General features: G+C 39.4%; 1 protein-coding gene across 5 annotated transcripts in view; it reads left to right on the plus strand.

Moving 5' to 3' along the window:
• Window positions 1-1,381: 1,381 nt before the first annotated feature.
• The window catches only part of CASD1 (CAS1 domain containing 1), a 31,044-nt gene continuing 5,666 nt past the window's right edge, over window positions 1,382-26,759 (plus strand). The window contains exons 1-14 of one of the 5 annotated variants that reach the window (XM_051609322.1): window positions 1,382-1,653; window positions 8,405-8,501; window positions 9,165-9,285; window positions 10,696-10,740; window positions 12,869-12,931; window positions 14,142-14,186; window positions 16,850-16,973; window positions 18,649-18,863; window positions 19,644-20,069; window positions 20,470-20,559; window positions 21,071-21,190; window positions 22,152-22,308; window positions 23,822-23,901; window positions 24,744-24,845. In XM_051609322.1, the coding sequence (XP_051465282.1) occupies window positions 1,521-1,653; window positions 8,405-8,501; window positions 9,165-9,285; window positions 10,696-10,740; window positions 12,869-12,931; window positions 14,142-14,186; window positions 16,850-16,973; window positions 18,649-18,863; window positions 19,644-20,069; window positions 20,470-20,559; window positions 21,071-21,190; window positions 22,152-22,308; window positions 23,822-23,901; window positions 24,744-24,845 (1,818 nt within the window). In that variant the 5' untranslated portion in view covers window positions 1,382-1,520. Of the gene's footprint in view, window positions 1,654-1,753; window positions 1,839-2,373; window positions 2,844-4,383; window positions 4,713-7,726; window positions 7,745-8,404; window positions 8,502-9,164; window positions 9,286-10,695; window positions 10,741-12,868; window positions 12,932-14,141; window positions 14,187-16,849; window positions 16,974-18,648; window positions 18,864-19,643; window positions 20,070-20,469; window positions 20,560-21,070; window positions 21,191-22,151; window positions 22,309-23,821; window positions 23,902-24,743; window positions 24,846-26,759 lie in introns of those variants that run through there. The other 4 variants (XM_051609323.1, XM_051609326.1, XM_051609324.1 and 1 more) reach the window with 4 other exon arrangements.

Raw genomic sequence — 26,759 nt, forward strand, 5'->3', positions numbered from 1 at the left:
CACCGTTTACCTGTACGTTTTTCCCCCTCTCTCCCTGAGAGAAAAAAACCTGAGCACTTTAAAACAGCCAAGTGTTTTTATTATTAAAAAAATAACAACGAATGAATTAACGGACTGAATTGAATAGAAAAAAACTGTTGTTGTTACTATCTGTTGGCATCTCCATTTAATATGTAGTAACCCCACACACCAGAAGAATACTCAGAACTCAGATCTTATATGTACATTATGTTTGCATAATGCTTTCAGTTCTTTCAGTTCAGATCTGAAAATAAAATTCTGCTTGCAGTGTGTAGACTTCCTGATTTTGTTTCAAAAGTTTGTTGTTTTGTTTTGTTTGTTTTTTAATCCCAAGTAATTTTTATACATATTATTCAATTAATAACCAAATTCAATTATCTGCAGAGCGTTCAGAACAGTGTTGTTCAGGTGACAGGTAATAAAAAGGATAGCCAAACGAAAAACAGACTTTTTGCGTGTTCAAAATCTAGGTCATTCATTATTATTATTTACCTGGTCTGTTTAAAAAACACAAACAAACAACTTTTTTCCATATATTTTTTTTTTTGGGCCAGTCCTAACGAAAAGAGTTCTGCTGGATCTAAGAGAGAATAAGTATCTCAAAATCTGCCAAGTGCATCAGTGCCCTAGTATGAAGCAGATGAAGTACTCAAAGTACTTCTTGATCGACCCAAAGTTTGACTACTCACTGTTTATTCCCCACATTTATGCAAGCACTGAACACTGTTCCTGAGTCTGATGTTTGTTTACATGCGGTTTCTCGGGTCCCTCTGTGCACACACGCTGCCTGTGCGGGCCGGCCCTGCTCAGGGCCCGGCAGCCCCTCAGCAGCCTCCGCGGCCGCGGCCGGGTCCCGCCGGCACACCCCTTGCCCATCACCTTCCCCAGCTGTCACGCAAGTAACCGCCTGCGGAGGAGCAGGTTTTCCCTTCTGTAAGATCGTAGCATTTCACTCAGCAGTGCAGGGAGCCTGGGAAGGTGTTTCACCGTCCCTGCACGGTGCTACCCCCGCTCAGGGGGCGTCGTCATCTGCCAGCCCGAGCTGACCGCTTCTCAGCCAGCTCCAGAGTGTTTAAAAAATCGCATGACTTGGAATAAAAACCAGTACTGCCCAGTACCAGCACCTCGCCCACGGCGCTCCTGCATGGAGCACAGCCTCAACCCCCTCCCGCCGGGGAAGAGCAAGGCTCCCAGGGGCCGGAACGACCCTGCCCCGCCTCGGCCCCAGCGCGGGCCGAGCCCCCGCGCCCCCAGGCCCAGCGCAGGGCGGGGAAGCGAGCGCCCGGGGCCTCCCGCTGGCGGCCCGGGGGAAGCGGCGGCGCGGAGAGGAGGGCGGCGGCTCCGCCCCGGGAGCGGGGTGTCGGGCCGCTCCCCGTCAGGGCGGTGGGGACGGCGGCGGCCGGCGGCAGCGGGGGCTGCCTGCGCTGCCAGCGGGGACCCAGTGCTGCCCCGCTGCGCCCGCCCGCCCCATCGCACGCTGTTGTCATGGAGGAGCCAAGATGGCGGCCCTGGCCTATACCCTGGGCAAGCGGGAGATCAACTACTACTTCAGCGTGAGGAGCGCCAAGGCGCTGGCGCTGGGCGCCGTCCTGCTCCTCGCCGCCTGCCACGCCGCCTCTCGCCGCTACCGAGGTGAGGGGGCGGCCGCGGGCGCTCCGTGGGGGCCCGCGGCTGGCGGGCAGCGGGAGGCGGAGCCCCGGGGGAGCCCGGGGACCGCGGCCGTGCGGCGAAAGCGGCGGTCGCCGCGCTCGGAGCAGCCGGGGAGGGACCGAGGGTCGGCGGGGGCGACACGCGTGCTTATGCCCCGGCGGGCTGGGGTAGGCAGGGCAGCGCGGCGTGGCAGGTCGCTGGCTGCTGCGGGAGGCGAGCCTGGGGAGCGCGGCTGCGGGGACCCGCTGGCGGGGGCCCGGCCCGCAGGGCGCTGCAGAGCCCGGCCTCGGGGTCGCCGCAGGCTCCCAGCCGGGCGGGCAGGGCCCCGGCGGGCGTGACTCGGGGGCTCCGTGGCGACGCGATGTTTTTGCTGAGAGCACGGACGGCCCAAGGCTGAGGGCCGTGCCGCGGAGCGCGTAGCAGCCTAACGGCTGCAGGTGAAGCTGCAAGGGTAGGGGTGGGCTGGCTCCTCAGCTGTTCCCACACAGGAGGAATAGCAGGCTTTACCAATTAGTGATAACTCTCTTAATTGGTGTAAGACTCGGTGTGTGTTTTTCTACTGTCTAAGCCACTGCCTCAGACATAACAAAATCCAGCCTCTTTGGTGGATGAAGCAAAATAACGAGATGTTTGGAGTCACGGGTAGTTCTGGCTGTGGACAAGTGAGTAACTGAGATCTGGAAGCCACCCACTTGGCCAGGGTGGTGAACCTGACAGGGCTGCTCACAGGTGCACTAGGGTTACAGGGGTGTTGGGAGCTTTGCCGATTCCTCTTCTTTTGGGATGTTCTGGCCCTGAAGCTGTGAATCTTGGCGTGATCCGTAAATGCTCACGCAACGGATAAAGGAAATACATTTTTGTTTCTAATTCATGCTAAAAATGTAGTATGTTTTGGTGAGTAGATCAAAACGTTGATCCAGAGAATGATCACTGCAGCTCTCTGACTTATAGGACAACTGGTGTTGTCTTATTCTAACACACTGCTAACGTCCATGGAAGACAAGTCTGAAGCAGTTTTTTGTGGAAATGGGAAAAGGGGTAGGGAGCCTTTAATATGGTTACAGTTCCCTAGATTCACCCTCTGGCTGGCATGTCAGCCTGATAAACGGGTTGGTGCCAAGTTGCAAGACACGGAAGAATCGTCGTGAGTTCTGGAGGAGCTTGAGCATGAAGTAATTGAACTTGCCTGTTGCGCTATGTTCCTTAAGGCCCAAATTAGTTGACAAACTTGATGGAAAGAAGATGGCAAATTATTTGTGTTTTTAAAAGAGGGATTGTAAGACTGGCATCAGGAAATAGGAACTCCTGTATCAGAAAGATGACAAGGAGACAGTTATACATAAATACGATGTATGATGGAAGAGTTAATGAGTGGGTTGAGTCACAAATCTTAAAATGGTGAGAATCTGCGGGCCTTCCTGTAAGTTGATATGGTCATATGCATTTTCACAAAGCTTTCAACAAGTTCCTTTGCCTAAGGCTTTTTAGTTTTTTTAATCTGTTAAGGGATAACACAGAGGCTTTCCAGTAACTGAAAGATAGGGCATAGAACAAGAATTAAGACAAACTTAACAGTTTGGCTTCTTCAACAAGTAACATTCAAAAGACACAAATGGTTTAGAAAAGGAGGGTGGAGCATTTATAGCAAATACAGAAGTTTTTCAGGAGCGATAAAGGCAGAGGTGACTGAAATATCCTTCTGCAACCCTTCCATGATCTTACATCTGAAATTCAGCATAATTTCAAATGAGTGGCAACTGGATGTCTTAACGTTTTGGTAGTTAGCCTAGTTTATCTTGCTGCATTTGGAAGCCTGAGTTGTGTAGATTGCCTTCTCGTTTTTTTTCTCCTGTTGCAATACTGAAGAGTTCACAAAGCATCGACTGAATTTAAGAATATGCATAATTTTGATAAAGTGGTTGTTTTTGTCTTGGTTTCCTTTTGGAGCTTTTGGATCATTGACACTAGTTAGAACTCCTTTGTTTTGTCTGATTATCTTTACATGTGAAAGCTTTCAGCTCATTTTGGCCTCAGTTATTAAAATACATATTGTAGGTAGGAGCAACCCACTGAACTTCCCAGTAAAACTTGCTTTCATAATGCAAAATCTGCAAAGTGGAGGGTCTTGTAAGCTGTCTTGTAAGTAGCAGCAGTTGGAAGAGGAGCAGAAAGGCACTGATAAACTACTTCAAGAACGTCTTTTCTTTAACCTGTTCAGAAATGGCACTGTACTGAATAAGGAAACAGGCACTGACTTGAGGGGAAAAAAAATATAAATATTGTATTGCTGGCCTGGAGTGACCTGTACTGGTTGAAAGATAGGAGAGTTACAAAGGCTGCCTTTCCAGAAACCCTTTGAATCTGAGGTCTCAGCATACTTTCATGAGAGCTGCTTTAACTGCTGAGAAGCCTGTGGCCCTCTGCATCTGGCCATTTGCCATATCCCTTTGCTACTGTGCAGTCATTAATCAGTTTGACATGAATAGGGCATGTGCATTGCAATTAGGGTAGAAGTGTCAATGTCATTTGTGCTATCTCACAAATCCTTGAGGGATTTGCTTGAGATGTTACTGGTGACCTCCCAGGTTGATCCAAGGGTGATTCTCTACCTCTACTCCTCTCTTGTGAGACCTCACCTGGAGTACTGCATCCAGCTCTGGAGTCTACAGTATAAAAAGGACATGGAAGTGTTGGAGTGAGTCCAGAGAAGGGCCCCGAGGTTGACTGGAGGACTGGAGCACCTCTTATGAAGACAAGCTGAGAGAGTTGTGATTGTTCAGCCAGCAGAAAAGAAGGCTCTGGGGATACCTGATAGTGTCCTTCAAGTATCTGAAGGGGGCCTTCAGGAAAGCTGGAGAGGGACTTTTTTGCAAGGGTCTGTAGTGATAGAACAAGGAGGAATGGTTTTAAACTGGAAGAAGGTAGATTTAGTTTAGACATTAAGAGGAAATTCTTCACTGTGAGTGAGGGTGATGAGACACTGGAAAGGTTGCCCAGAGAAGCTGTGGACACACCCTCCCTGGAAGTGTTCCAAAGGCCAGGTTGGTTGGGTCTTTGAGCAACCTGGTCTAGTGGGAGGTGTCCCTGCCCATACAGGGAGTTGGAACTAGATGATCCTTATGGTCCCTTCCAACCCCAAACCATTGAATGATTCTATGAATTTGAGAGAATTCTAGAACTACCCTGGGGTGATTAATAGACCCTTATTAATTATTAAATTAGGGGTTTATCACCATATGTATATATCTTACTTAAATTGTAAATACATTTTTCTTCTCTATGTCAAAATCTGCCTGACCAAGAGCTCCTAAAACTGAGATAGGGAGTAAAGAAGGCAGCTTTAATACAGCTGGTTTGTTGCACATGTGAGGAGTATGTCATGTGTGGGTTTCTCACAGAAAACTGACCTAAACTCAGAGCTGTGACTGTGAGATGTTTGTCCAGACCTTTTTCAAGACTCTTAAAATTCTTCATGTTACTCCAGTTTTTTAGGAGTCATGGTGCAATAGCAGTGGTTCTCCAGCAGAGAAAGTCTGATTGTTAGAGCTGCATTTTGAAATGAGGGCTTGAGGAGCCTTAGATCATGGCAAATAATAGTACTTGATTGTGTTACCACTACTAGGTTTGGTTGAATACATGAACCAAGGAGTAACAGTTGGAATGCAGTCTGTTCAACGTTGCTTTTTTCTGATTTTCATTAAAACACGTAGGAGGAGTTCCAAGGATGAAGATAAGGATAGATTTCTTCAGCTGCCGTGTCTTCCTTTTTCCAATCAAATTTTATAGTTTTATTCAAGAAGCAGCATACATGAGCTGCACTGTCTGCATCTGTATCTGAGATGTTCTTGATGCTAGGAGAGAGCTAGTTTTTAACTAAGAGAGAACTAAGAGTTTTGAGTGTCAGCTATACTTAAAACATGCAGTTTGTTTTATGCTCTTTGTAATATTTTCCCAGCTTCGTAGATGGGATTGTTACCTTTTTGTTTTTCTGGGTGGATTGTGAAGGAGCAGGCAGCTGAGTATCAACTCACAAACTAGAGTAGCAACATCATTGCCAATGTTAATGCAATAGTTATCTGGAAAGATCTGTGCACATGCAGGATTATAAAGATCCTGGTTCCATAAATGTTGGAAATAAGTATATGTTTCCACCATCTATGGAATTATTAATGTTTTCTCATGTTCAGTACACTTAGGTTTCAAATGTTTATAGAAAAAATATATCAATACAAGTACTATTTTATTTCTTACCACTATTGGGAAATTATGGAGATAAGTAATTTTCTCAATAATCCTATGTCCAGCTCAACAAAACCCAACAACAACAACAAAGTTGGTTCATTGCATGTGAGAATTAATTAACTTTCACTGTGACCTTGAGACTGTAATTTAGGATATGATTTTCTGTCAGAATATTACACAGAAAGCACTTCTGTGCTACTAAGTGACTGGACTGTGGTCATCTGGAAGTCTTTGTGTTGTGGTTCTTTACCTCTCTCCTGCCTGGCTTGCCATTAGTGTTGTGGTTGGGCCCAACACAACAACAAAGGAACAGCCCCATGGCTGCTCACTCAACTCCCCACACACACACACACTCTGGGATGAGGAGGACAAAGTTCATGGGTTGAGACAAAAGACAAGGAGGGTTCTTCACTGATTAAGGTCCTGGGCAAAACAGACTCAACTTGGGGAAAAAATAATAATTTAATTTAATACTAATCACACACAGGACACAGACAACACAAAGAGCAGGGCTTGCGTATGTTACCCCACCCCTCCCTTCCTTCTCAGGCCCAAATTACACAGGGGGACAGGGGTTGGGGTTTAGAGTCAGTTCACAGGCTGGTGGTTCTTGCTGCTCCTTCCTCCTCAGGAAGAAAGATTCCTTACAGGCCTTCCCTGCTTCCCCATGGGGTCCCTCCCATGGGAGAGAGTCCTCCACGAACCTCTCCTTCATGAGTCCATCCCACTCCAGGAAGGTCCGGAGCAAGTTGCTCCAGTGTGGGCTTCCCACAGAGTCAGGGGCTGCTTTGGGAACAAACTCCCCTGGCACCGGAGTCTTCCAAAGCTGCACAATCAGAGTCCACAGGTAGCAAATCCTCTGGCCACAAAATCCAAGTCCACTGACCAAGTTCATCCCTTATGGTGCCTTCAGGGAATGTTCCACCACATTCCTCCATGAATGCAGGGGGACAGACTGCCATCTCTCCATGGGTTGCAGGGAAACTTCTGCTTGGGGACCTTCTTTCCTCTTCTTCCTCACCAACCACCAGCACTGCTCTCCTTCTCCAGCACAGCTCTTCTGTCCTAAGTGCCTCTCTGCTCAGGTGTTACGTTTATTCTTTCATATGTGAATTGCTGAGGCGTATCTATTGTCCCTCCAATGGCTCTTTGGAGCAGGGGGAGCTTCTCAGCTTCTTAATGGAGCCACTCCTGTGGCCCTTCTCCCCGGACCCACCAAACCAGAACACTTTGTTACGCGCAAAGGAAGTCATACCATGGCTCTGTCTCTTTTTGCTAAAAGCTTTACTACAGTATTGATGTTTGAGGACTGTGAGCTTGGGTCTCTGTAGACATCAGCAGTGCCTTGTGAATTCCCATTCTTACAGACTTCAAACCTCACACTACTTGCATCTCTTTCTTTTCACCTCATCTAATATGCAGTGCTAGGTAAAGCTTCAGATTTTCTCATAATAACTGAAGCAGGAAGTCTGTCTCATTATAACACATGGCCTCCAGCATCTGTGAAAAGGAGAAGCTGATAGAAAAACACCCTATTCCTAAGGATTAGTACAAGTTTCAGTGAAGTAAAAGAGCAGTTCTCATGGAGTTTAATGAAATCAAAGTTTCATGGAAAGTGGTGCATTGTTTCTGCACAAGCTAGTAGAGGTACTTGCCGTATCATTCACCACCTATTTCCTCTTTGTCAGTGCTCTGAAGTGCCAAGTATGACAAAAATGTCGGAGGGCAACTCCTCTTGTCGTGAAAGGTGTTCAATTGTGTTCAGTTATAAGGCAGCAGAATCTGACATGGAGTTTGCTGGAAGAGAAATGTCACTGATTTCATAACTGAGGTATTTTATTTATATGAACTTAAAGTGACCTGGAACATCAGCACTTGTAAAGTGATTAACCTTAATTATTGTAAAACTTATTGACTGGAAAAAGGTAGCTATGATTCAGAATAAGCAGCAAATTCTTGTGTAAATATTTTTTGTTTTGGGTATTAACCCAGCATGCAAACTCATCAGTTCTAAGGTGACTGCTATGTTTTAAGCAAGGAGATGTAATATATTATCTTGCAAATCTCACTTTGAGATTTATGTTCTACACAAGATGCTGTGTGTAGTGATTCAATGTAGAAGATTATTGAACTGTTGTGTAATTCTTTAATTTCATAATGTGGTATTCTGGATAGTAAGTTACACAGTGGATTGGCATATTTTGGTGGAAATGCCATTCTAGTTCACAACATCTTTCTGACAGAAGAAATGGGATCACTGACATTTTATGGATAGAGGAGTGATTTATAGAGAAGGGTAGTACAATAAGTGAGAAGGCAATTTGCAGAAACTTGCACGTGATGTTTTTATGATAAATGGTATTTGTTCATTACTGTTGATTCAATCAGTTCCTGTGGTTCAAATATTGTAAATTTATTTTTTTTTAACATCAATGGGGCTATGTTTTAACTTTGTGTGTCTGAATTCTAATCTTAATGTAACGTTTTAAAGGTGGTGACACATGTGAGTATCTTCTGTCCAGTGGCAGATTTCTTGGAGAAAAAGTATGGCAGCCCCACAGTTGTATGATGCATAAGTACAAAAACAGGTGAGGAAACTCTGGACTTCTGTTCATCTGTCTGGAAAGAAGAGTAATTGTTGTTTGACTAGAGCTGTCATAATTGCAGTGTCATCTGTTTTTCACTTTATAGTTGATTCTCTAGGCTTTTAAAAACTTTTCCTTGTATATTATGTGTGCCTACAGTGTTTACTATAGTAGTGTTTATGTATAAAAGTATAAATAAATGGTGGTGGTGGTAGTACTGGTATGTGTTATGGAGAGCCACAAAATAGTGTGCATAGCTTCATATGTAACTCTCAGATTGCTGAAAGGGAAAATGCTGAGCTGCATTTTGTTTAGAATCACAAGTAAGACAATCCTGAATTAAATTACCAATCACTTTTTTTCACCTACTAGTAAGAGAACTTAAATGTTTAGAATTAGGCTGCGTGTTGCCATTTTGAAATTACTGTAGAACCACAGAATAGGAAAGCTTGCTTGGTTGTTTCCCTGAGCAAATTAACAGGATAGTTCATTTTAATTTCTCTGCAAATTACCCTAAAAGTTTCATTAACTCATCATGTTTAATAAAAGATGTACCATTTCTTAGAGCTGGATATAATACTTAATTACATTGCTCTGTAGATTTTCTGAAGACTTTTTTCTAAAATATAAATATCCTGTAACTTGAATTGCTGTTTTGTTTTACAGCGAAGCAAAAATTTGTCTCATAGACAAACATATTGTGTTTATAGGAGATTCTAGAATTCGACAGCTGTTCTATTCATTTATAAAACTCATAAATCCTCAAGTCAAAGAAGAAGGAAATAAGGTGAGACAGTTTATTTTTATGATGATTTTGCGTCTTTCTTCCCAATTTACCTTGTGACTCTTCTCTGAACTTAAAATAAACAAGAAATTGTAGTATTGCTGGTCTAGCCATCAGGAAGAAGAACCACAGAAGGCTCTTTTGGCAAAGAACAAAATTAGTTCAAGATAATTGTTTGGGTACTAATGAGGTGATTTGGAATCTGAGAAGTGAACTAGGAAGATTAAGAGAAAGCTTGCAGCTGTCTGGGAATAAACTAATGAAGCTGACTTGTCCCATAGCAACTTATGCTTCATATTTGGCTTCTTGATGAGAAAATTATTGCTCCTTTGTGTGTTTTTATATAGTAGTAATTCATTCTGTATAATTTGTCATTTTAAATGTCAGATAAATTGCTGATCTAATCTGTTCATAAAAATCCTTGGGGCAATGACAGATTTCCAGGTCTAACTTGAGGCTGAAACTAAAAATAGTTTCTGGTCTTACCTTCCTTTTGATTGCTGTCAAAGAATTGTTTAAATTTTATAAGGTGTGAAGAACGTAAACTTCAGCTTACTGAGTGGAAGCAGTAAGAAAGGATTTAGCTGTGTCATTTGTTGAACAGAATATTCATTTATTTTGCAGTATCTTGCTTGGTAGGTGTATCCCTTTATATATGTATGTACATATATGAGGGAAAAGTTGTTCCACTTTCAATTGTAGATCAGATTTGTAATTTTTTTAGTATTTCTGTTGTTTAGAAGTGCAAGCTGATAACTTTTTAAGGAGGCAGCGTGCAGTCATTTTCACAAAATGTTTGGTCAAATAACTGATTTTCCTACTCTGTTATTTAGGTTGCAGTTGCTGCCCAAAAGTGATGAGATCAGAGTTCAGTAACTGATTTTTAAGTCGAGAGATATCTTTTCTCAAGTATTCACAAAATCAAGATTTTTAAGTCTCATTCAGCAAATTTAATAATGCATTCCAGACTTTATTATCTGCCTGAGATGATTTTTTTTTATTTCTTTCTTTAAAACTGTTTCAGTTGTTTTGTGCAAAGAAGATGGGCAGATGAAAAAGAAATCTAGGGGAGGGAAGTATAGCAAAAGAAAAAAAAATCCTAAGCTTTTATCATGTTGGGAGGGTAAGTTTAGGAAAAAAGTTTATACCTTTGTAACGCAGTGAGTAGAAAACATTTCAGACTTTATCTGATAGATTTCTTCCGGGAAAAATAACCCTTCATTCAAGTTGCTTGTTTTATCAAGAAAGTAACATAAACATTTTGCATGACTATACTGACAGATTTATACAAGAAAAATCCTTTTTACTGAAGATAAAGCTTTGGGTGAGAGCAAGTTAACATATGAATGTAAGCATTTTTTCCTTCTAAAAGTTTGTCTTACTTTGCTTTTATTGTTTTGTGTGTTTTGACAGCATGGAAATATCCCTTTTGAAGATAAATCTGCTTCAATTAAAGTGGTAAGTTTTCATCTAGCATAAAAATGCAAGCCAGAATAATACGTATTATTATTTCATACAATGTAATCCAAATTGCAGTCATATATAGATTCTTCTTTTTGTCAGATCTTATAATTTGGCCTTCCCAAAAATAGCTTTTGTCAGGACGTTTACTTTTCCACTGCTGTGAGTATATGTATCTGAGGCTAACTTCCTTGGAGTGGTAATTGCCGTAATTGCCACCAAGCTCTGTATGCTATCCCAGCAAGCATTCTCTCCACTCTCTTTGCATGGAGAAATAACCACAATGTTGATTATAATGTGGATATTGAAAAAAAGAAAGCAAACAAAGACTTGAGAGTAGGTTTTATGAAGGACTCTGTTCTCTGCCCTGGCAGTTGGAATGGTGTCCTCAATAGCTTTCTTTGCTTCCCATGACAGCTGTCAGCAGCGCTGGGATTCTGCTAGTCATGTATTTGTTTATTCCCTGGAGACAACTCATTCTCTGTTCATGAAAACCAAAGAAGCAGTGTATTTGCTGAGTTGTCTGCAAGTGAGCTTTCAGAACTTGTTTGTGTACGTGGTTAAGATTTAGAGTACAGAGTAACACTTTAAGGTGTGAGCCCGTGGCAGTTCAAGCCTATGCTGCCCCACTCTGTTGCCCTTCACAGTATGTTTCTGTGTTTGTGCTGTAGCTCTTGTACAGCTGTGGGCTGGGCTGGTTTAGGAGTTGATTCAGCAACAAACTTACCTTGCAGTGTTTGTTTTTTGGTGAGGTCTGATGTGACTGTGGTTAAGGGAATGCTGGAAAAGAGTGGGCAGAACATAAGGCAGGACATAAGGGACAAAGCAGTGTGATTTATGTTAGTATAGCCTGACACAGAACTACACCTTCAAAACTCCTTAAGCCTTGTTAGGTGTCTAACCACCACGATTTGACATTATAGATTTGGGCTTTTGGGAGATGTCTGGGTAGTTAAGAATATATTCCTAGTCTGCTGCTTTTTTGAGGCTGCATTGCTGTTGACATTATTGACGTAGTAGCTGAATTTTCACATTCAGAATGGCTGTGACCCAGTAATCTAAATGTGGAAAATATTTGACCAACAAAAAAGAAAATCGGTGGCAACAAGAAGAGAATTTAATTTTGCGCTTTCTAGTCATCATGCTGATCCTTCCATCCTTCAGCCACTGCAGACAGCTGCCTGATGGCTCACAGAGTCCTGCCAAATAATGAATTCACGGTACTCGAGTGAACTAACAAAATCCTTAGGTCGGTGCAAGTGGAAGACAGAAGTTTCTTCTCTACTGGTAGTATTTCTGCATTTTGTGTTATAAAGTTTCCTCACAATAGTTTTTGAGTAAGTGGTCCCTGCCATTTAACTTTAATGTGTATTTTTAGTTCTTTCAATAATTCTGTACTTGAGAAATATCTAGATGCTAAGTACCCTCAACTTTATGTGGGAGATATAATAGCACTAGCCAAAGTCTAGACTGTCCTTCTAAATGAAAGTTCGGCACTACTCTTGACATTTAATAAACTGTCAGTAGGCAATGCATTTCATGTCCATATTACTATTAGATTTAAACAGCTAATAATTTATGCAATGATAATGTAAAATATTAGGATTTATTTTGGTTTGAAAATTGTGAGTTCAAGCTGTCAATCCCATTATTTGAAGTTCTGGAAGAAAAAAAAAACACCAAACAATGAAAACTACTGGTAAAAACTTTGGGAAATTGAGCAAAAAGTAATTTGTAATAAATAAGTTACAGATGTGAGCTTAGTTTTAGCCCTGATTGCACTGGGAGTTCAAGGACATCCCAATTGACAGAAGGTAAAATACTACCTTCTTGGTGAAATCCTAAATCCTTGACTACAAATGAAAATGTCTACTCTTTTTTCATGGGGGCAAAGGGTTTTTTGGGAGGGCTTTTTTTCTTTTTCTTTTTTTTTCCTGTTTTCCACATTAGACCAAGGTGTCATGCTTTTCATGTTAACTGTAAAGAAAATCTCACTTTGGGCCGAGTGTTTTTCCTTCACAGCTGAATTGACGACACTTAGTTGTTTTGGTTTTATTTTATTTTATTATTATTAGTCTATTGCTTGTCTTAAAGCTTCCATAGTAAATCTGCATTTACTTTACAGGATTTCCTGTGGTATCCAGAAGTTAATGGCTCTATGAGGCAACGTATAAAATCTTGGACTGAGGTTTGTCTTAAAAACTTGTTTAGTTTAGGAAAACAAAGCAACTGACTGGGGACTACTACCTTTTTTTTTTTTTTTTTCATACACACAACTGTAATTTTTAGGAGTCCAGCAACTGCAGCGTATCTCATAGAATCACAGAATGGTAGGGGTTGGAAGGAACCTCTGGAGATCATTGAGTCTGACCCCCCCTGCCAGAGCAGGACCACCTAGGGCAGGTCACACAGAAATGCATCCATTTGGGTCTTGAAATTCCCCTGCGAAGGAGACTGCACAACCTCTTTATGATTTTATTTTTGATTTGAGTGTTCCAAACTGAAAGGCAAAGGCAATTTGTAAAGTCAAGAATGCCTTGATTTTTATTTTTTTTTAAGTATTACCTTCAAGTTATATACAAATTATTTTACATGTTTCAGTTACAATACAGCTTGCAGTCTTCTTCAGCATAAAATTATGTATGTAATTATGATAAGTAATGTGTTTACCTAATGGCAACTAAATTTTTCTTGTTTCTTCCTTTCTTGACCTTTGAAAAGCCTGGAGTTATTTAGCCACCAGTGATTCTTTTACTGCTCTTATTTCCATTAGGAAATATATCCATTAGGGTAGCTGAAGCTATCATTTGTTTTTCTATGCTTACTACAAAAAGTTGAGACCTGATAATCCCCTTCTGTGCCACAACAAAACTCAGACTGAGGTGATCAGCACTGTTTTTTTTTCCTAGTACTCTTCTGTTTGAGTATATACTCTATTCCTTGTCCTCAACATAACTTTCAGACCAGGGCAACAACTGTCCCGTGTCCTTGTTCTGTTTTGCAATGGGATTACGGTAATTTCAGATCAAACAGATGTTTGAGAGTGTTGAGACACACTGAGAGAAAGTTTTTCAACAGTATAATCTCCAAGGTACTTGACCTTAGCAGGAGATGTTTAGATAGCTTTTAAAGGTAACTTACTCTGCAAAATTGATAATGATTGTAAGTGCTCATTGATGCTTTGTGCTTTTGTGGATTCTATTATGTGAAAATTCTGGTGTGTCACAAGTTGATGTTCTCTGTAACATATTTGAAATCTGTTGTTTTGTAATGACTGATTAATGGACAATTTGAGTCACAGTTAAGTAAGATATGAGTCTTAATTAACCTGCTCAATGTAATAATAAGTATTATTTGTGAGCATTTAAAAACTGATTTCTTTTCACTTTGTGTCTTAGAGTTCTGTGGCAAAACCTCATATAATTGTAGCAGGAGCTGCCACGGTAAGTTACACATGCGTGAGGTATTGTAGTAAAGAAGTAAGTTCTAGTAGGATTACTTTTATGTTTTCAAGTTGATTACATGACAAAGTTATAAAACCTAATTTATAATAAAAAATACACCCTTGGTGAATTTTCTGTTACAACAAGAAGTTCTAATATCAGTTATATTTTATGATAGCTGTGGGATGTACAGTACTTGATTTTTGGCAGCAATACTGTTTGATAAGCATTTATTAGCTTGAACCTAGCTAATAAATAAAGGAGCTTCTTTTTTAAAAGCAGATTATTAATTTTAAAAGTTAAATAAAATTACTTGCATACTAACTGAGATGTATTTTTAATAAACTCTTTTCAGTCACAAAATACTGCTTTTGAGCAAGGCCCAATCTGGAACACTCTTTTGAGCATACAAACTTATTTTAAACTGATACGGTCAAAAACCTGAATTTTAGAAGAATAATTCAACAGCCAAAGAGACTGCACTTCCTGAATCATGTTCCACTGGAAGTTTCCACCATTGCTATGAGCTGCAGCATCACAGAAAGCAGGGCTGACATGGACCTGCAGAGGTCTCCTACCCCATCAGTTTTCCACAAGGCAGGATCAGTTATACCTGAGTTGTGCTTGACAGGAGTCAACCAGTTCCTTCAAACTTCAGGGATGGAATTCAGCAACCCTCCCCCCAAGTATTCTGTTCCAGTAGTTGACTGGTACTGGGAATCAAGAGTCAAAAAAATGCTCATCTCATTAATCGCACATCTTACATCCCCTACTTCCAGATATTTTGGAACTGGAATTTGAAAGGAATTAGCTATTATAAATTCATACCAACACAAATGTGGGGGGGGGGAGGGAGGGAAATGTGTTCCATTTTAAACTAAATAATTTGAAAGCAATTTTGTTGAGACATAGTTCATGCATCCTGCCAATATGGAAGCTCCTGGACATGCCAATGTAGGGTGAATACCCCAATTTTTAGGGGAAAGTCATATGTGTATGCAGACCTCCACACATTTCCTGAGGGATCAGAAATTCTCTGTTTCCTTACAGGTCAACCCCTCAAATTCTCCTCCTCTGTAGGATCCTCAAAAATATTTGAGCTTTAGGAATCTTAGTAAGGCTAAACATCTATGCGCAGTCTGAGAATCTAGCATGTCTTACAAGCGTGAGTCAATGCACTTCACCCAGAAAATGCCATTATTTATGGATAGGATTCTGACATGTGGAAGGCAATACTGCAGGACTCCTAGCTAAATAATTTCTTTTACTCTCTCTATATACATTAGCCATAGCTTTTGTCTTTTGTGGGCAGCAGGAGATAAACAACAACAATATGTATGTGGTGCTCAGCTCTTTATAATATTAATATATTTACACAAAAAGTTGGCCAAAGGTAAACGTATCCTGTGTACAGGGACTTGCAGGAAAATAAAATGCTTCAAAACTCTAATGCATCAGCAGCATTACCAAGACTATCGCTAGTGTGGTAACCTGCTACTAGTTTAAACTGGTGTGTGTCCTTGGATTTGTCAGCATTTTGAAACTTACCTGTATCTTTAACTTAGCTCTTGGTTTCGTCATTCAACTTTGGTCTGGATGTATCTGTCTTAAGATGTCAACAGTTATAAATAGAAATGAAAGTCTTAAAACCTGGAGAAGCTCCAGCTATTACAGAACACTGTTGCTTGGTTATTCTGGGAAAAGTAGGTGCTCTGAGATTGTCACTGCTGTGCTCTGGTTCATAGTTCCTTGCTTCCTGTTGAATAGAATATGCTTCTTAAAATGTCTGTGAAAATACTGTAGGTTTTTCAGAAGTAAAGATTTAGTTACGGGGAGAAAATGCTATTTTCCAGAGTGTGAGTTCTCAGAGCAGCTGCATGTTACTTGGTTTCATTAAGTATTTGTTTGTATTTGATAATATTCTCAGGAAGTGTATTAATCAATGCAGTTGGCTTTCATCAGCATTTTATGTAGATATTTAGAAATAACTACAGAGTTCACTGCAGACTCTATTTTTTTTTTTTTATGGATTTTGAGTAACTCAGTATAGATACAGTAATACTTACAAAAAATGCTACTTACATTTTTCCTGCAGTGTGGGAGATTCTTCGCAGAAGTTAGGAGAAAGTTTTGGGTGGCTATAGCATTCTCCTAATCATTTCATGTAGAAGAAGATTAAATCAGAAATTAAAATGGCTCTTACTTGTTTTTGCTTTGTGGATTTCTGCAAAACAGATAGAAATGTTGGAACTTGATGCTACTGTCAAGTTTTGCTTGCACGCATCTCTTGCTGTGGTCATTTCCTAGAGCAAAACAGACTGAATTGGCCATGGTTTTTTATATAATGTGACTGGCTTTGCTACTTCATCATTTTTCAAAGTGAAAGGGCTTTTAATTAAAACACCTTGCACAATCTCATTAATGAAAAATCAAATATACGTTAAATTATATACTCCACATCTAATTGATCTGTTTGGATGTAGTTATCTGCCTACACAGCTGCTTTGTCCAAAAGAAATTTTTTAGCACTTAAAAGGCAAAGAATAAAGAAATAACACAGCTTTATAAAAATAATGAAAAATAGCTATTAACAGAGCAATGGAATCAGTTAATTAAGGGTCCTCAGACATACAGTTTCTGAATCTCTTTCTTTATTTTTCCAGTGGTCTATCAAGATTCACAATGGCAGCAGTGAAGCCCTCACACAATATAAAATCAATATCACTTCAATTGCACCTCTTTTGGAAAAATTAGCAAAAAGCAGTGATGTTTACTGGGTCTTACAAGGTAAAGTAATGAACAGGAGGTAACAATTTTTACTGTAACTATCTGTTGAATCATTGTCCTTTAGGATATGGAAAGCTCGCTCCATACTGCTTACTTGAAGAGTAAAAATGGTGTTGGTTGGATTCCAGTTTGGCCTTTTGTGCAGCCTTAACTAGCTGGTACCTAACTAGCTGTTACTAGTGATGGATTTTACAGCTTTCTCAGGGACATCTTTTGCCATCCAAGCTCTTAATTCTTCCTTAGCTTATGGTCAGACTCAATATGCCAGGTCTGTTGTCCCTGTGCTGTGCTCCATATGTGCCTCCTGGGAGTCAAGAACACAAGTGCATAAAACAGCTGTATTCCTGCATTTGTGTTCAATTCCATTTTAAAATTATGTAAATAATAGGAGAGGTTCAACAAGTGTAACCCCTCTGTGTGTCTAGACCGAATACACATACTCTAGAGAATGTAAAGAATTCAGGTCTCTGGAATGAAATTTGGTTCTGTACATTGACCACTGATGGGTCAAGATTAGGAGCCAGAAATCATGGTTCAAAATGAGTCTGTGATATTTTTATTATGTCACAACCCTTACCTTCTTTTCCTTTTTTTCAATAAAACTAAGATATGTCTCTGACATTGAACAGTGAACTCATAGGTAGAATGTGCTCCTGGTTTATCTACCATAGAACACAGCATTTTAGATTATCATCACCTCAGTTAGAAACACAGGCCCTGATAGGAGTATACCCAGCTGTACCCTTACAGTCACATCCAGGTTCCTATCAAAGATGGTTCTAGAGGTAAACCTGAGTCAACATATTAGTCTTGCATTCCTTTCAAAACTATGTTTATCTATAACAGAAGCAGTTAGCGGCCAGAGATGTCCCAACATTCTGTTGATGAAGATCCAGTCTATCTAAGTGATCTTTGAGCTCTTTAATGGAACAATTTAGTGGAAAAGCAGTCTGTACACATAGAGTTGACTGACATTGATTGTCCAAAAGTAGGTATTGAGGTAGCTAAAGTAAATCAAATGACAGCTCTGTGTGTTTTACCGGAGTTGTGAACATCAGTAGCTTTCCATAGCAACCTGTTATCTCCAGCTGTCCTTTTGATCGAGAACACCATATAGCTTTGTGTTAAGCCCTGTATAAGTTGTGAAGCCTGCAGGCAATTAAATGGTGTTCCATTCTTCTGAAAAACTGAAAATCTGCCATCAGTTGAACTGGAATCAGCAGGAGCAAGTGGAATATGCTTATGGACTATGACTTAGAGAAGTGAGAAGCTGGTTTGTTCTGCAGTAACTAGAGGGTTTGAGATATTTACTTTTTTTTTTTCCTCACGTGTCTGTTCTCCTGCCTATCTTCTGTCGTCTTGGCTTTGGAGTCTTTCCTTAGGGGATTCCATTACTGAGTGAAAGTATAAGCAGCTCTGCATTCTAGCATTGTACACTCTTAATGGGTTTAGAGAAAACAAACAGGCATTCGTGTCTGGCTAAAGCTTTCTAATCTATAAGTGCATGACTAGGGAATGGCAATAAGAGCATTTCATGATAAACAACTGTCATTACTACTCTAGTTCCTGTAACAGTCTCATTTCTCATAGTTCATATTTTCTTTACCATTAAACAATTGTGACTACCTAGAATAAAGCAGATTCACATGCCTGTTCTTTTTCTTTTAAAATTCAGATCCCGTTTATGAAGATATGCTAAGTGAAAGTCGGAAAATGATCACTAATGAGAAAATAGATGCTTATAATGAAGCAGCTGTTCGTATTCTGAACAGCAGCTCCCGAAATTCCAAAGCTAAAGTTAAAGTGTTCAGTGTATCAAAATTGATAGCACAAGAAACTATCATGAAGTCTGCAGATGGCCTGCATCTCCCTGAATCAAGTAGAGATACAGTAAGTATTTTTATCACAGGTCAATATTAAAAAAATAGTACTAGTAAAACAAGATTTTATGTTAATATTCTGAAATGGCAGAGGATAGGAATGTAATGAGGACCTGCACATTCTTCAGGAAGTTTTTTACCAATGGGTGGGAGGGCAGTGAGTTGCATAGGATGTTTAAAAACCCATAATACATTGGTGCATAGCTATTTTAAAATAGCTGTTAATCTGCTAGATCTTTTACACCCTGAGTGCAAACTCAGTGCTTTCATCTGCGTGAATGAGTTAAAGTGATAATGGTTGGTAAAGCAGTGTTAAGAAATCTGTCTTAAATTCTTTCCTGTTTGACCAAGTGATTTTGTTCAGTAAGGAGTATGAAAAGGCTAAGAAAACATGCAATATACACCTTCCTGGTTGCAAAGAGTGCCACTGGCTTTATTTCTTATTTTATCTTTAACCTACCAGTGTGTGTGTGTGTGTGTATATATACACACACACATACATATATACATACATGTGTGTGTATATATATCTGCATGCATGCAGTGACCCCCTCTGAGCTTTGTCAGTCTGTCCTTCTGACTAAGCTCTCCCACCCATGTCCCTTCTAGTTCCACTGCTTTCCAGTTTTCAAGTATTAGGTGTATCGAGTATTGTGAAATTTTATTTATGTAATAAGGGAGAATTGCACATGTTTTATGTCAACATATGATCTAGAAGAAAGTTTCTTAAAATGAAATGTTAACTTTTTTATTAGAGATAAATTGACAAAACCGCTTGTTTTTTTGACAGAATGCGATGATTCTTATGAATGTCTACTGCAATAAGATAATGAAGCCCATTGATGGTTCCTGCTGCCAGCCTCAGCCTCCTCTCACTCTGATACAGAAGTTAGCTTTCTGTTTCTTTACTTTGTCCATTATTGGATATTTAATTATCAGTTTAATTCATCGGAATAATTTTCGGAAGAACAAATCGTGCACTGATTTGGAAAGTGGAGAAGAGAAGAAACCTGCTCTCAGCTCTCCTAATGTTTCTACTTTAGAGATGCTCTTACACTCTTTCTGCAAACTTGGTCTAATCATGACCTATTTTTATCTATGTGACAGAGCAAATCTTTTCATGAAGGAAAATAAATTTTATACGCATTCATCTTTCTTCATACCAATCATCTATATCTTGGTTTTGGGGGTGTTTTATACCGAAAATACTAAAGAGGTAATGATTATGTTTGGCATCTGACTTTAAACATTGTTTCTCAGTTTAAGTGTAAATAATTGCTAAATATTGAAAGTTAAATTTTCAAAGTCAGTATAACTTACTGCAAAAAATGTGCTCACAAGCAGTGTAACATCTGCATGGACTTTTTGAAAGCATATGGGTATAAGTGCTTTTAGCAATTGTCACGCAGTCAAATTTGAAGTGAGCATAGCTCACATACAAGACAGCATAGAACACGTTAAAATCTGGTAGACCTGTGTCCACTAGACAGAAGTCTTTTATAGTTGAGACCTATTTACCCATAAAGAGGTTTATTGTTTTGAACTTTTTCTCCTCATTTTGTAGATGTTCGTTGTACTTTTTGGAATAGCAACACTCTTGTTTTGTTTTGCATTAGACTAAAGTGTTAAATAGAGAACAGACTGATGAGTGGAAGGGCTGGATGCAACTTGTTATTTTGATTTATCATATCTCTGGAGCAAGCACTGTAAGTTATTTGAATTACTTATTTATTAAAGTGGGAATACAGTTTGGGTATGTTGTGTCCAAAGAAATTGCAAATGTGCATTAGAATGTAATAGAATTAATAACTCATGCTATTGTTCCTGTAGTTTTAAAAATGGTATTGGCCAAATTAGGTTCTTGTTTCCACCCTGTAGAATATGTTACTTTTAATTGCAAGCAACACTTCATTTTTATGTTCTGAACTTTTAACTGCTGAAGGTAAGCTTTCAAAGATCCTTTCTTAACTCTCTTAACTGGTGACAGAATATGGAAAGTATAGAGCAATAAACAACAGAAACTCATTTTAACATCAGAGAGGTTAGGGCAACAGAAGAGCTGAGTAAGAAACAGGGAAATAAATCATCATGTTTTTCTTCATTAAACCTCATTTGCTGCAGTGCAGAAAATGCATAAAATAGAAAGGAAATAGAAGAAAGGAAAATCAAAAGCATTTACATGGCAATTTATAAAAAGTAATTTATTTTTCTCAACAGTTTTTGCCTGTGTACATGCACATTCGAGTTCTGGTTGCTGCATATCTGTTCCAAACAGGTTATGGACACTTCTCTTATTTTTGGATAAAAGGGGACTTTGGTGTATACAGAGTGTGTCAGGTAAGAATATATGATTACCATTTTTATAAGGAAGTTTGTTCACGTAACAGAATATCCATAATATGTCTGTACTCTCTAAATAATGTAATATGATATTACTTAACCAAGGTTTGCACTTCAAAAATGGCTGTCATTTCTATGTAATTTTCTTGTCTCTGTTTAATTGGTAGTGTTTATCTAATATAAACATATAAATGATACTTTCAGTGTAACAAATTTAAGTATGTAGCTGTTGTGGTATAATCCCAGCTGACAACTAAGCACCACACAGCTGCTTGCTCACTTTTCTTCCCGGCTCTGGTGGGATAGAAAGGAGAATCAGAAAAAAGAGATATAACTCATGGGTTGAGATAAGAGCTGTTTAATAGTTGAAATAGCTTACATTTGTTAATGATTTTTCACTGTAGCAGTACTATAGAAGATACCTGTTTTTATGGTCTCCCTCTCAGGTTTTGCAGTTCCTGCTGTAGCAGTTCAAAAAATAAAAATGAATCTTTATTTGCACTGAAGTGTTACGTTGTCACGTAACTCAGGTCATCGTGGTCATAAAGCGTATGACTACAGCCTGACTGCAGCACTGGTACTGGATTACCCAGCTTAAACTGAGCCAGCCCAGGTGCTAGGGGAGTGAAAGCAGAGAGGCAGTAACAGCAGCCAGCAACTGGAATGCTCCATTCCCAGCCTGGACTCAGTTCTATTTTACCCGATTTTCATTTCTCTCTCTAGCCAAGTACGCCAAGCGTAGGAGTGATCCAGTATTACAGAATCAGCCTGCAGTCAGTGCTGCCTTATTGTTGTTTTCCAAGATACTGACCCATGTTTCAACTGAAATATAATCAACATGTGAGATATAAAATGCATAGATATGTTTATATAGTGCTAAAGAAATATGTCGCACGTCTCTCTTAGCTTTTCCTCCTAGTTTATGTCTCCTCTGCCTTCTCTCTCTGACTCCTTCCAGGTTTTATTTCGTCTCAATTTCTTAGTTGTGGTTCTGTGCATAGTGATGGACCGACCTTACCAGTTCTACTACTTTGTGCCATTGGTCACTGTCTGGTTTATGATCATATATGCCACTTTAGCTGTATGGCCTCAGATAGTCCAGAAAAAAGCAAATGGTAAGATTTCCACCCCTACTTCTGCTATAACGCATTTTCATGTTGTAACAAATGACAACCATACAGAACACAGTATTGTTAGTACATCTCAGTCTTTGTTTAACATACTCAAAATACGTTAGGGTGGTGTGACACTGGAACAGGTTGCCCAGGAAAGTTGTGGAAGCAACCTGATCTAGTGGTTGATGTCCCTGCCAATACAGGTGGGATTTAGTCTATGATTCTATGTTAAGCAGCTGTTCACAGAAATATGGTTTGTCATAGATTAATTATATGTCAATTGAAAGAGGTAACAGCTGATAACTAAACTCTGTCTCTGGTTACAGTCATATTAGAATAATTCTTTATAGCTTTTGACCATCTTGAGCACTTACTCTGCTGTATCCTGCCAAGTAATAATTTGGGGTTTGTTATCTTAGTATCTTAGATTAAGTGAATTATTTGAAGTGTGTCTTGCAAAATGGGTATTTTAAATAAAAAAGTGAAATCCCAGTTTATTTTATGCGTTGAGGTTCACTGAAGAGCTGTCATCATGTGGCAAATGCTTATTATTTACATCACCTAAATTAGAACAGAATCCTTAAGAGTCTTAGGTCCTTCTTCACTATTGATGGAGTCATGGCCAAATTTTATATTCTGCAGATAAGACAGTGAAATATGCAAAATGCACTCTAGGTGTAGATGCTGCAAACGTGTAATTAGAGAGTAGTTTTAAAAAATATCTCAAAGGTAAATAGCTCCTGTAGTTTGTTTGGTTTTTTGTGTTTTTTTTTTTTGTTTTTTTGTTTTTTTCTGTAAAGGCGCTTCTGTTTCAGATGCAGAGAAATTACTAGTATGTACTTCAGAGCAATAGTGTACTGTGAAACTAGAAAATCTTCCAGTGACAACTTTCACTTGTTTATGTCCCTGTTTAGAACTGCCAGTTTATATGGCAAGAGAGGAAGATTATCCCTGTTGCAGTGTTGAGGCTTGGGTAGAGCTTAATATCACTTGACAGCTTTGAGGAGCAGTTTCTCAGACTTTTCTTAAGAAGATACTTGTCCTTAATGAGCTGCAGTTGAGATTTGAAGTACAACTGGTACTTCAGTGTTTAATAATACATACTGATTTCACATGACAAAAGCTGTTAGGCATTATATTTATTTATTTATTTACATTCACCTAGAATAAGAACTGTCTGCAGAATGTTTGGGGAAGCAAAGGCTTTAAAATGGTGTCTCTCTTTGAACACCTAAATTATCTTCTGTCTCTATATATGTTTCCTCTGTTTTAGACATGAGGTTTAATTTAGGATCAATAGGTTGTTAATTGCTGTAAATGTTTAATTGATTAAAATTTAATATGTAAATGTAGATAGTGATAAAATATTGATGGTTGTATTTGAACATTTATTTATGGATGTATCTATTACTAAGCATAGCTATACCAAATAATTGACAATTATTTTTTAATGTGTCCTGGGTTTTGCTATTGAAAAATTGATTACTCTATACTGGTTAATTTATTTCCTCAGGGAACTGCTTGTGGCACTTTGGTTTACTGCTGAAACTGATTGGTTTACTGACATGTATATATTTTCTGTCCTATTCTCAGGTTTGTAAATTTTTACTATTTTTATCCTTAAAGACCTAAGAGTTTATTACCTATCTCTACTTTTTAATATGCTCATAGCTTATATATTTGCTCATGTATCATAAATAAGAAAAAAAATGCAACATTTCAGTTTCTGTTTGTATGAGAATTTGAAGTAACGCAATTCTGTGTCTTACTCATTTCTTTGTAATGCTTTACATGTTTTCAGTGCAGTACTACAAATGGAATAAATACAAAGATCTGTGCTTTGGTTTTGGAGTGGGGGGCTTTATGTGCTTAAAGTTACTGGGTTTTGCTACCATATGTTGATACACACGGTGATATATTGTTACGAAGATTTGTGTCTCTTAAGAGACCTGATGTTAGCTTTGATACCTTATCAAAACACTGGTTCTCCTGTTAAATTAGTGACTTACTGCATGCTGTAAGTACAGCTGACTGCAAGAAGTGCAGAGTTTCTCACTCTAGGATTTCACAGTGTGGTTCTCATCCTTTATTGGTTTTAAGCCCATTGAACTGTAGTCTTCTGCAGAGTATGCATTTGTTATCCCAACACGGTGGATGGTCTCTCCCTTTAAGCCTGCAGTTCCAAAAGGAGGGAGTGCCAATTCCTTTATGGGAAGCAGAGCTGAACCTCTCTCACTTGAAGAAGTATTTTTGTGTGTATGTTTTTTTTTTTTACTCTTGTTGGAGGGAGTGCCTTCTCTGGAAGCCTGTTATTTTGATAATGCCACGTAGCTAGTGAAATGGGGGGGTGATATTAAAAGACAGTATATTGATTTAAATTTAGTAAATATGGTTGACATCAGTATTAATGCTTTTGCCATGTTTATTTTTTACAGGGCGCATTTGAGAAAGTATTTTCTTTTTGGCCGTTGTCCAAGTGTTTTGAACTGAATGGGAATGTCTATGAATGGTGGTTTAGGTGGAAGCTGGATCGCTATGTATGTAACATTTCCATAAATTCATACTGATACTTGAAGTGTATTTTTTAGACTAAGAGGAGGGTGGGTTGTTTTCCTTGCTTCCAAAGAAAGCAGGAGTTTGTCCCAGTGGATTGTTTTAATAGATGATAAGCTTCATCCAGCTTAATTCTGCAAGTGTCTGTCAAAGCCTTACTTAAAAAAAGGATGTTGGTTTATTTGCTGCTTATTTTGCTTTTAAAAAACACAGTCATAGAGCGGCCTAGATGTGTCTTTACTCAAAAAATTTAACTGTGAGAGTTTAAAAGCTGTAGCACTTCAGGCTATTGAAATACAAGGTAAATTACTGTGGTGGTTTTCTGAATATTTTTTGAAAGTTGTATCAAATAATAATTTATTTATTTGAAGGTAATCTTTAAAACACATTTAAAACTAGGGTCTTGCCCAAACCAGATCTTTACACATATTTTTTAATGATTTTTTTCCAGTGGGAAAGTGCTTTCTTTCCCAGTACTAACCCTATAATGTGGGGAAATAGGGAGATACTGATATCTGTCTGTCTTTCTGTCTGTCTTTCTGTCTGTCTTTCTGTCTGTCTTTCTGTCTGTCTTTCTGTCTGTCTTTCTGTCTGTCTTTCTGTCTGTCTTTCTGTCTGTCTTTCTGTCTGTCTTTCTGTCTGTCTTTCTGTCTGTCTTTCTGTCTGTCTTTCTGTCTGTCTTTCTGTCTGTCTTTCTGTCTGTCTTTCTGTCTGTCTTTCTGTCTGTCTTTCTGTCTGTCTTTCTGTCTGTCTTTCTGTCTGTCTTTCTGTCTGTCTTTCTGTCTGTCTTTCTGTCTGTCTTTCTGTCTGTCTTTCTGTCTGTCTTTCTGTCTGTCTTTCTGTCTGTCTTTCTGTCTGTCTTTCTGTCTGTCTTTCTGTCTGTCTTTCTGTCTGTCTTTCTGTCTGTCTCTCTGTCTGTCTTTCTGTCTGTCTTTCTGTCTGTCTCTCTGTCTGTCTGTCTGTCTGTCTTTCTGTCTGTCTTTCTGTCTGTCTTTCTGTCTGTCTTTCTGTCTGTCTTTCTGTCTGTCTTTCTGTCTGTCTCTCTGTCTGTCTTTCTGTCTGTCTTTCTGTCTGTCTTTCTGTCTGTCTTTCTGTCTGTCTTTCTGTCTGTCTTTCTGTCTGTCTTTCTGTCTGTCTTTCTGTCTGTCTTTCTGTCTGTCTTTCTGTCTGTCTTTCTGTCTGTCTTTCTGTCTGTCTTTCTGTCTGTCTTTCTGTCTGTCTTTCTGTCTGTCTTTCTGTCTGTCTTTCTGTCTGTCTTTCTGTCTGTCTTTCTGTCTGTCTTTCTGTCTGTCTTTCTGTCTGTCTTTCTGTCTGTCTTTCTGTCTGTCTTTCTGTCTGTCTTTCTGTCTGTCTTTCTGTCTGTCTTTCTGTCTGTCTTTCTGTCTGTCTTTCTGTCTGTCTTTCTGTCTGTCTTTTTTTTCCTTCTTGATAAGGAGTGGAGTTCCTAAGACAGGAGAATTTATCTGCTAGCCTTATCCTTAATGGGATGACTTGCATGCTTCTCTGTCTGGCAGTCTTCAGGAACTGAACTTTGCAGAGCACATAGTTGTGTCCTGGGCTGCTCCCATCAGCAGTGCACACTGCCTTGTGACATTTCAGACTTGGAGCTTTGTTGCTTGTGAACAGTGTGTGTTCTGTGATGCTGCTGAAGAGGAGGTCCCAAAAGAAATACAGAAGACAAGCACCACATGGACCTGGAAAAGCATCGTGTTGCTAGCTAACGAGAACTTGGCACACGATCATAAAACATACTGCTGAAGAATTCTGTCTGAGAGAAGCACTTGTAGTGCTTCTTCAACGTTTCCCCCTGCCAGTTTGGGGGAAGGCCAGAGACTCGTGGTTTTCCCCAGAGAAAGCCCTTTTCAATTCTGGCATAGATTGCAGAGGGGGTAGGTGGT

Source organism: Apus apus, chromosome 2 (assembly GCF_020740795.1).
Source record: "Apus apus isolate bApuApu2 chromosome 2, bApuApu2.pri.cur, whole genome shotgun sequence".
Lineage (NCBI taxonomy): Eukaryota > Metazoa > Chordata > Aves > Apodiformes > Apodidae > Apus > Apus apus.